The following is an 11,242-nucleotide window of genomic DNA, read 5'->3' as shown; positions in this document are numbered from 1 at the left end:
TGTGGCTGGAGAAGATACTTTGTATGATGTCCATCTTACCAGCTTTATTGAGGCTTATTTTATTGCCTAATATATGCTCTGTCCTGTAGAATGTTCCATGTACACTTGAGAAGATTTTGCATTCTGCTTTAGCTGGGTGTAGTGTTCTGTATAAATGTGTTGGGTCTAGTTCTCATAGGTCCATACTAGGAGTATTTTTATTATATTTATTTTTAGAAATTTTGTAATTTAGGTTAGTGCTTTCTCTTTCATCAAGGGCATTAAATATAAGTTGTGCAAGTTTTCAAAAATTTCCTGGTGGGAATTTTTTAAGTTTATTGATTTTGTGATTAATTTCCAGATTTATTGAACTGTGGTTAGAGTAGTATTTGCACGTTTCTACATTATTGTGTCCCACTATAACAACTATTTATGTGAATATTCTGTGCATGCATTTGAAGGTATACATTCTATTATCACATCTTAACTTTTGATATATATCCATAAGACCTATCATATCGATTACACCGCTTAGGCCTTCTATAACTTTTCTTATCTTTTTCTGGTTGATCTGAATTGCACTGAGAGTGATGTGTTAAAGTATCCTATTAGTAGTTGACTCCTTGCATTTCCTGTAGTTCCTGCCTCATAAAAGTGGTCTCTGTTATACTCGATACTTAGATATTCATAACTGTACTGTCTTTCCAGTGACTTTTGGCTTTTAGTATTAAAAAGTTCTCATGTAATGTTTATTGCTTGAATTTTACTTTGTATGACATAAATATTGCTACCTGTGTTTTCTATTATTTCAGTTTTCCTGGCATACCTTTGCTCATCGTTTCATTTTTAGCCTTTTTGAATCCTTTGTTTCAAATGTGTCTCATGTCTCCAACATATGACATTTGTGTCTTGCTTTGTAAACCAAAATGAAGATCTTTTAACAGATGAGTTAAGCTCATTTACATTTATTGATATGACTTACAGGTGTAGTCTTAATTCAGTCACATTATTGTAATTACTTTGAGTATTATATTTACTATTTTTCTTTCTCTTTGTAATTTTTTTTAACTTATGTCTTTCTTAGTGCCCTTATTTCTGTTTTCTTATTTAATTTTTTACTATCTGTTTTGTCAGTTTCTAATGGTATTCTTTGAGTACTGTGCATGTTCTATCCACCAAAGGGTTTATTTTAGATTTATCTTTTCCTTTTCTAAATTTTTAGTTATGTTATTTCTAGTTTGTCAGAATATAGAACATTTATATATTACTCTCTCATGTTTTCTCCACTTTTATTTTAGTTTTAGGTCCATAATTAACTATATTAAGTGCTCATCAGTAGTCCTTTTGCTGAATTTTCTTCAGTCATTTTTAGCTGAGTGAATCTCATCCTCTAGCTGGTGCTTCAGAAAAGGCTCATTCTTACATGTTTGAAACCGTTCTTCTGTAGCCTTGATACTTGAGGGACAGTTTGGCTTGGTTTATATATTCTTTCATTGAGTTTCTTGAAAATGCTGCTTCAGTGTTGCCTTGCGTATTGCTTTTGAGAAATCTTAGGCCGGGCGCGGTGGCTCAAGCCTGTAATCCCAGCACTTTGGGAGGCCGAGACGGGCGGATCACGAGGTCAGGAGATGGAGACCATCCTGGCTAACACGGTGAAACCCCATCTTTACTAAAAATACAAAAAAAAAAAAAAAAAACTAGCCGGGCGAGGTGGCGGGCGCCTGTAGTCCCAGCTACTCAGGAGGCTGAGGCAGGAGAATGGCGTAAAACCCGGGAGGCGGAGCTTGCAGTGAGCTGAGATCCGGCCACTGCACTCCAGCCCCGGCGACAGAGCAAAGACTCCGTCTCAAAAAAAAAAAAAGAGAAATCTTATACCAGAGATCATTTTGCTTGACCTTGTAAATTATTAGATCTTTTTGTTTAGAGGAACTGGCAATATTTTATTTCCAATAAAATCTCATAATTTTATTAGAATATGTCTTGACATTGTTACAGATAAGTTTTCCTGGTACATTGTGGATCTTTCCAATATGTAGATTCAAGTATTATTTCTGAAATATTTTCTAGAGTTGCAGTTATAAATATTAGTTCTGTTCCACTGTATATAGCTTTTTCCTTCTTCAGAGAATCCAATTACACACATGTTTAATCTTCTTTCATTGTCTTCCATTTCGATAAATTTCCCTCTAATCCTTTCTATTTCATCTCATTTTCAATCTCTTCGTTCTTTTCTTTCTTTTCTTCAATGACCCACATTACATTTTTATTTTAATCTGTTCTCCTTGGGGCATCTTATAGTCCTTATTTCCGATAGAACTTTTCTTTTGATTCTTTTTCTTCTTGAAATTAAATAAACTCTCATTTTATTCATTCTTTTTTTTTACAGGATGGAATTAATTTCTGTTCTTAGTTTTTAAATTTCCAAGCCAGAGTGTATGTTTGTTGTTGTGTGCACATTTTTAAAATCTGTAAATGCTTGCTTGAGAAGTGTTGTAATAGAGGTATCTTGTGTTTCATTGTTAACTTTTTGGAGAAAATTTTTATCAGCCAAAATATTTTATTCTCAGTTTTTGTCTTTGTCTTATTGTACTCTTAATAGATAAAGACTTCTAGTATATTTTACTTTGTGAATAGAGTTGGCTACTGGGATGATTTATATGATTCAAATGTGCCATCTTCTATCAGTAGTGAGATGTAAAGATTTTTTTCTTGAGTGGCTGTTTTCATACATACAGGGAAGGAATTGTGTGTCCTTCCATTTTTTTTGGCTTACTGTTGTTTGATAGAATCTTCTGTTTTCTCCACTTCAATTTCCCCTTCACCATGCATTTTTACTATGTTCCCACATAATTGGGACTTTTCCTTCTGCAGGTAGTTTTACCTGCACCCTCTCTTCTCTTTCTGGAGTCTTTCTGGATCCTCCCTCATCTTCAGTAAAGTGTGTGGTGGAAGTTGTAGAAATGACTCTGCTGGAAGTTTATGTTTGTCTATTTACAGGTCATTTTAAGCTTATGGTGTCCTTTCTTTTCTAATTGTGCTGAAGAAATGGGCCATTGGTGGTTGTCTTTATATTATAGATGTACAAAGATTGGTACATCTGCTCAATTTGGTTATTTGATCTGCTCAATTTTTAAATGATGTGTGAGGAGATTTAGCTGAGGTGGTTGTAACTAACTACTAGAAAGTCCCCAAGATGCAGTTTTAAAATAATTTTACATCTATAGTTCATGAGGCAAGGAATAGCTACATATTAATAAATAACGAATAGTTTCAAAGAAATTAGGATATTCTTGGGTAAAAAAGTTGTACTTTATTGCAAATCTTTTAGTAACCTCATAAAAACATGGCACGTTCAAAACAAAATCTTTTAATTCTAAGTTGCATTGACCCAAGTTACAGGGCAGTATGTCTCAAAGGAGGGTTCATGTCTTACCACCTGAAGAGCTTGCTACTGAATCAGAATTTCTGTTGCACATTATTGTACTTGTTAAAACTGCATAGACAGCCTCTTTATTGTTTCACAAAGAGCTCCCACGTGAAATCTAAACTAAGAGCATGAGAGCCTGTCAAAGCTCTGAGCTTTGCTCTCTAAGGACAAAAAGGCTTGAAAATATTTTTTCCTCCTTATTTTCATTTTTAGTATATGTGCTGCCCTGGTGAGCACCTTTATTTTCATTTTTAAATGTTACTAATGCTGATTTGTCCTTTAGACCTAAGTTGATCTGTTGTTTTTTAACCTTTAACTCAAGGGATGTGATATAACCACTTGTATATCCCATCATTTAGCACTGCAGGCAGCATACCTTGCACTTTCTACTTCATACAAATATTTATTTATTTATGAGACCGAGTCTCGCTATGCTGCTCAGGCTGGACTTGAACTCCTGGGCTCAAGCAATAGTCTCTACTCAGCCTCCTGTGTAGCTGGGACTATCGGCATGTGCCACCATGCCCAACCTGCTTTTTTCACATTGTAGTTTTAATTTTTTTATGACATATAGGGCATTATCTTATTTTTTAATTTTTAATAGACTTTTTGGGTCAGTTATAGGATCACAACAAAATTGAGCAGAAAGAACAGAGTTCCCATATACCTTTTCCTCTCAAGCACTCACAGCCTCTCCTACTGTCAACACCTGGAACAGCAGTGATACATTTGTTACAATTGATGAACCCACATTGAGACACCATTATCACCCAAACTTCATAGTTTATATTAAGGTTTACTCTTGATGTTATAGATTCTATGGGTTTGGACAAATTTATAATGATATGTCTCCACCATTGTAGCATTTTACAGAGAGTCGTTTAGCTGGCCTAAAATTCCTCTGTGCTCTGTCTATTCATTCCTCCTCCCTAATCCCCGTCTATTAGTGATAGTTTTACTGTAGCCATCGTTTTACCATCCCCAGCATGCCATATAGTTGGAATTGCACAGAACAGCAAAAGCTATATAGCAAAAGACTCTATAAAACTGCAACCCTGAACAAAGGGTATTGCAACCATACATAAAAAAATACTTCTGTGAGGACATCTGTCCAGCCACTGCCTTTTCAAACTTGGAGTGGCATCACCCTCATTATTGATCATTATAGTCAAGGATAATTATATAAAACAATTATGTAATCCTTTCTATTTTTGTCTTCCTTGACCTCCATGAATATGTGCACAGTTTACTATATGATTTCCATTGAACTGCCTCATTCCCAAATAAATACCATTTGCTTTCAGACAGCCTCTCTGCTTGTTGTTTAGGTCGACAGTGGCTACTGTAGGTGCAGCCTAAATTTGATCACTGGTCCTTACTCCAAATTTTGTCCTCATTTTTCCTAAACCACAGGTTTCTGTTACTATAATAATCTAAATAAAGAATTGAAGAGTTCTACACTATTGACATCTGTTCCTGATGACTATTTCATTAAGGCGGAGGTGTCTGGGAATGAGGTAAGAATTCATATAGAGGAAGGAAGAGAATAGGAAAGGGAAAAAACAAACTTTTTACTATAATTGCATATGATTTTTATTCATTGCATACAGCCATTTGCATTTTTTACATGTTGCATACATTCTCCCGTAGCATATCAGTTTGATCAATGAATATAGATATATATGCTCAATTAAGTGTCTCATGTAGAGAACTAATTTGAAACTTAAATTTTAGGTAAGCAAATGCATGATAAGTTTATTCTGGGAAAGAAGCTAAAATATCTGTGGCTTTATTTGGCTTTCTGAAAACATTCCCACATAAAATTATTATGTTATTAATCAATTAATATGCAAAACATAGAACTATATTTTAGCTAATTACTTAAATATAAACAATTTAACATTTGTAAAACAAAGTAATTTTGAATCTCAGTTTAAGAAAAAATAACAAACATTTAAAAACAGCAAATGTTACAATATTTTATATTAAATGTTAATAAATTCATGGCATAATAAGTTAAAATATTTTTCTTAACATAAACTGCATCACCATATTCTGGAATTAAATTTTTTTGTAACTAGAAAATGATTTCTGTAAAGATTGCAATACCAAATATTGGAAAAGGTTTAACACCTGTTCTGTAAGTTTCCTCTAGTCAAGAATCCAGTAGCAATGCCCACTAAGAGTGGTTCACACAGTAGGAGGTTATGTTAGTTGATGACAGGGTGCAAGTGATTGGTTCTGAGATACTGGGACATCAACAGGCCAGCAGGGCAGAGGGTACCAGAGGCCATAGTTGTGTTTGTTAGCCATGTGTTTCACATCTCAGAGAAACGCAAGAAACAAAAAACAAACACCTGCCCCTTCTATGCAGCAATGTCAAATCTGCTACAAGTTAAATTATTCAATGAGAGTCTATATTAATAAAATACAAAAAGAGCCTCAGAAATGTAGCTATAATATAGTCATGTCATATTTAGCCATTTTAAAATTATCCTAAATATATATTGCATCAGGATTTATTTGAGCTCTGCTGGTGTTGATACAGATACAGATTCTTCTGGGCCTGCAACACAAAGTAAATAAATAAGTAGACAAAGATGATGTTTTCTATAAATTAAAAAACCTTAACTTTAAATATAAGAAAACACATAGTTCTGTACCTATTAATAAGGATTATTTCTGAGTCTACAGAAAAATCGAGCTTATGATCCTGGCATAAATCATACATTGGAAACACAAGACTACAACTTTTGCACTGGTAGACCAGAAGAGAGTGCCCCATTGGAAACAGTTTAATTCTTGAGTTTTGCCTGTGTATTGTGGAAAGTTTCTGCTGACATAAGCACACTGACAAGAATTATTAAATAAATAGTATGAGCATAGCCTGGGCAAGGCAAGTAGGGAGGTGGGGCAACTCAGGCTGTCAGTCTTGGCATGGCATGTGTCCCTGCTCCCAAGTCTTTTGAAATCTTCATTAATGCTGACCCTCCCAAAGTACAATAGTGTACCAGTTTCCTAATGCCTAGCTTTAGGGCATGTCAAAATATCTAGGACAGCTAGAAAAAAATGCAATAAACAAGAATAATAATAATCTTGTGTCTCATGGAAGGAAAGAAACATTAAGAAGAAGCCTTAGGCTGGGCGTGGTGGCTCACGCCTAAAATCCCAACACTGTGGGAGGCTGAAGTGGGTGGATTGCTTGAGCTCAGGAGTTCAAGACCAGCCTGGGCAACATGGTGAAACCTCGTCCCTATAAAAAATACAAAAATTAGCCAGGCATGGTGGCATGCACCTGTAGTTCCATCTGCTCAGGAGGCTGAGGCAGAAGGATCACTTGAGCACAGGAGGTCAAGGCTGCAGTGAGCCATGATTGCACCACTGCACTCCAGGCCCAGCAACAGAGCAAGATCCTATCTTAAAAAAATAAAATAAAATAAGAAGCCTTGACAAGATTAGTCTCCAGAAAGTTACAGCAACACATTCTAAGTGGAGAGATGTCTAGTTGGAAGGAAAAAAAGGCACTTTCTAAATTGCCTATTGTTTATAAAGTTAAAACCATGATGGACAGCAGGGAAAATAGGAAAAAAGACAAGGAAATGAAATACAGGAAGGAAAACAGTGGTCAGACTGACGGTGGAGAGAGTGTGGATGTCAAAAGCTCTAGCATTAGCCTTGAAATCAGAGATACTGAGAGGTGAGAGCAAGCGTTTCATAGTGACACCCGCCTCAGCTATCCAGAAACTAAGCAGAGCAGATCCTCTTCTCCGCATGATGATTCTTCCAGCTCTTAGGGGCTTTGCTGCTTATTTAGGCTTTCATTAATTTGAAAGCTTAAAAGGTTTCTTCAAAATTAAACAGATCTTGCTGATAATATAAACACAAAGGTTACATAACACCTGCAATATAAAGTTTATACATTTATATGAATATCAAATGATTGTCCCTTGATCAGATATGTAATATTTTGTCAATAGTGAAGTAAATTCTATCTTCTTAAGACAATGCAGAATAATAAAACCCTTATCATATCTTATGAAGGTGATCTTCTGTACCTGCTGCATTTGTATATTTAACTTGAGGTCCTAAAGAAGAATAATTTAAGCCCAAGTTTAGCAGAAGGAAAGATAGAAAAGATAAAAAATGTAAGAGTAATATTTTTATTATAAACAAAATTGACAAATATTTAGTTAGACTAAGAGAGAAAAAAAGAAAAGACTGAAAAAAATAAGAAAAGAAAGAGGATATGTTGCAACTGATACTGCAAAACACAAAGGACCACAAAGGACGACTGTGAACAATTATACACCAACAAATTGGATAGTCTAGAGGAAATGGATACATTCCTAGAATCATGCAATCCACCAAAGCTGAATCATGAAGAAACAGAAAATGTGAAGTCTAAGAGTGAGTATGGAGTTGAATCACCTCTCCCATCACAGAAAAGCCCAGGACATAATGGCTTCACTGGTGAATTCTACCAAACATGAAAAGGAAGAACTCATACTAACTCTTCTCAAGCTGTTCCAAAAAATTGAAAAGGAAGGAACACTTCCAAACTCATTTTATGAGGCCAGCATTACCCTGATACCAAAGTCAGACAAGGACACTATAAGAAAAGAAAATTACAGGCCAATTTCCCTGATAAACATAGATGCAAAAATTCACAACAAAATACTAGCAAACCAAATTCAACAGCACATTAAAAAGATCATAAACCATGATCATGTGGAATTTATCCCTGGTAAGCAAGGATGGTTCAACATATGCAAATCATTAAATGTGATATACCACATGAACAGAATGAAGGACAAAAACCATATGGTCACCTTAATAGATACAGGAAAAGTGCTTGACAAAGTTCAACATCCTTTTATGATAAAAGAAACTCTCAACAAATTAAGCATAGAGGAAATGTACCTTTACACAATAAAGGCCATACATGAGAAGCCCACAGCTAATATGACATTCACCAGTGAAAACTGAAAGCTTTTTTTCTAAGATCAGGAGAAATACAGGGGCGCTCACTATCACCACTTCTATTTGACTTAGTACCTGAAGTCTTAGCCAGAGCAATTAGGCATGAAAAATAAATAGAAATCATTCAGATTATAAAGAGACAAGTGAAATATTCTGTTTGGTGACAATGTGATCTTATATATAGAAAGCCCTAAAGACTCCACCAAAAAACTGTGAAAACTGATCAACAAATCCAGTAAAATTGCAGGATACAAAATCAACAGACAAAAATTGGTAGCATTCTATATACTAACAACAAATGATCTGAAAAAGAAAGTAAGGAAACAATCCCAATCTCAATAGCATTAAAAAATACTTAAGAATAAATTTAGCCAAGGAGGTAAAAGACCTGTACACTGAAAACTATAAAACATGGATGAAATAAATTGAAGAAGACACAAATAAATGGAAACATAGCCTACATACATGGATCAGAATAATTAATAGTCAAAATGTCCATACTACCCAAAATAATGTACAGATTCAATGCAATCCCTATCAAAATTCCAATGACATTTTTCACAGAAATAGAAAATAAATCGTAGAATTTGTAGGGAACCACAAAAGGCTCTGAATAGGCCAAACCAATCTTGAGCAAACAGGAAAAAAAAAAGCAGATATATGGAATCATGCTATTTGATTTCAAAATATATTACAAAGCTAGAGTAAGCAAAACCGCATGGTACTGGCATAAAAACGGAAGTATAGATCAATGGATAGAGCCAAGAAATAAACCCATGCATTAACAGTCAATTAATTTTCAACAAAGGTGCCAAGAACACACAATGAGGGAAAGGACAGTTTCTTCAATAAATGGTGCTGGGTAAACTGAATATCCACATGCAGAGACATAAAATTGGATCTTCATCTCATTTAATATGCTAAAATCAACTCAAAATAGATGAAGACTTAAACAAAAGACCTGAAACTGTAAAACTGCTATTGGTTGAGTATCCATTATTTGAAATCCTTGAGACCAGAAGTGTTTGGGATTTCAATTATTTTTAAATTTTGAAATATTTGCATACTTACTGGTTGAGCATCCCAAATCCAAAAATCCAAAATCTGAAATGTTTGAATGAGCATTTCCTTTGATTTCAGATTTTCAGATTTGGGATGCTAAACCTATAGAAAAAATATAGGGAACAAGCTCCCCAGCATTGGTCTGGGCAATGATTTTTTGGATAGAACACCAAAAACCCAGGCAACAAAAGGAAAAATAAGTGGGACTACATTAAAAAGTTTCTGCAAGCAAAAGAAACAAACAACAAAATAAAAAGACAAGCCACAGCACAGGAAAAAAATATTTGGAAAATGTATAAGTTTCCAATAAGTCTGATAAGGGGTTAAATTCCAAAATATATAAGGAACTCAACTCAGTAGCAAAAAAAACAAATAATCCAATTTAAAAATGGGCAAAGGACTTGCACAGACATTTCTCAAAAGAAGACATGTCAATGGCCAACAGGTATATATAAAAAAGCTCAACATTACTGTCATCAGGGAAATGCAAATGAAAACCACAATGAGGTATCATCTCACACCTGTCAAAATGGCTATTATCAAAAAGATGAAAAGTAAGTGTTGACGATAATATAGAGAAAAAGGATCCATTACATACTGAAGGTGAAATGTAAATTAGAATAGCCATAATGGAAAACATTATGGAGTTTCCTTAAAAAACTAAAAATCGAATTCCCGTATGATATAGCAATCCCACTGCTGGGCATGTATCGAAGGAAATGGAATCAGTATGTCACAAAGCTATATCTGCACTCCCAAATTTTCTGCAGCATTATTCACAATAACCAAGCTATGGAATCAGCCTCACCGTGCATCAGCAGATGAACAAGGAAAGAAAATGTGGTATATATACACGATGGAACACTATTCAGCCTTTAAAAAAGAAGTAAATTCTGTCATTTGTGACAACATGGATGAACCTGGAGTACATTTGTCTGAGTAAAATAAGCCAGGTACAGAAAGACAAATACTGTATAATTGCAGCCATATATGGAATCTAAAAAAGTTGAACTCATAGAAGCAGAACAGAATGTGCTACCAGGTGCTGGGGATGGGCTAGTAGTTGATGGGATAAGAGAAGAAGTTGGTCAAAGGGTACCAAGTTTCCCTTAGACAGGATGAGTTAAGTTTTAATGATCTATTTCACAGCAAGGTGAATAAAGTTAATAATATATTGTATATTTCAAAATCGTTAAAAGAACAGATTTTAAGTGTGATCACCACAAAAAAAGTATAAGTATTTGAGGCAATGGATATTTTAGTTATCTTTAATGATGCCACAATGTGTACATATATCAAAACATTGCATTGCACTCTATAGTTGTATGCAATTATTATTAGTAAATTAAAAATAAAATAAAAAGTAAACTAAAAAATAAATTGGAGTCTCCCATGGCTTTTTACTTACCTTTTCCAGTATGACTCTCACATGGCGAGTTAAACAGTGTGTGCCTATGAACTAAAGTATGTTTTTGCTTGTGTAACATGTATAAAAGAACAATAGGCCAGGTGCAGTGACTCATGCTTGTAATCCTAGCACTTTGGGAGGCCGAGGCGGGCAGATCACGAGATCAAGAGATCGAGACCATTCTGGCTAACACGGTGAAACCCTGTCTCTACTAACAATACAAAAAATTAGCAGGGCGTGGCGGCAGGCGCCTGTAGTCCCAGCTACTTGGGAGGCCGAGGCGGGAGAATGGCGTGAACCGGGGAGGAGGAGCTTGCAATGAGTCGAGATCGTGCCACTGAACTCCAGCCTGGGCGACAGAGTGAGACTCCCTCGAAGAAGAAGGG

At 35.1% G+C, this 11,242-nt stretch overlaps 1 protein-coding gene across 2 annotated transcripts in view; it reads right to left on the bottom strand.

Annotated features, from left to right (window-relative positions):
• Positions 1 to 4,980: 4,980 nt before the first annotated feature.
• The window catches only part of C8H7orf57 (chromosome 8 C7orf57 homolog), a 26,278-nt gene continuing 20,016 nt past the window's right edge, over positions 4,981 to 11,242 (bottom strand). For both annotated transcript variants that reach the window (XM_023226333.1, XM_023226334.1), the window contains exon 9: positions 4,981 to 5,972. In XM_023226333.1, coding sequence (XP_023082101.1) covers positions 5,926 to 5,972 — 47 coding nt within the window. In that variant the 3' untranslated portion in view covers positions 4,981 to 5,925. The remainder of the gene's footprint in view (positions 5,973 to 11,242) is intronic.

Source organism: Piliocolobus tephrosceles, chromosome 8 (assembly GCF_002776525.5).
Source record: "Piliocolobus tephrosceles isolate RC106 chromosome 8, ASM277652v3, whole genome shotgun sequence".
Lineage (NCBI taxonomy): Eukaryota > Metazoa > Chordata > Mammalia > Primates > Cercopithecidae > Piliocolobus > Piliocolobus tephrosceles.
This window is presented reverse-complemented; position numbering and strand designations above follow the sequence as displayed.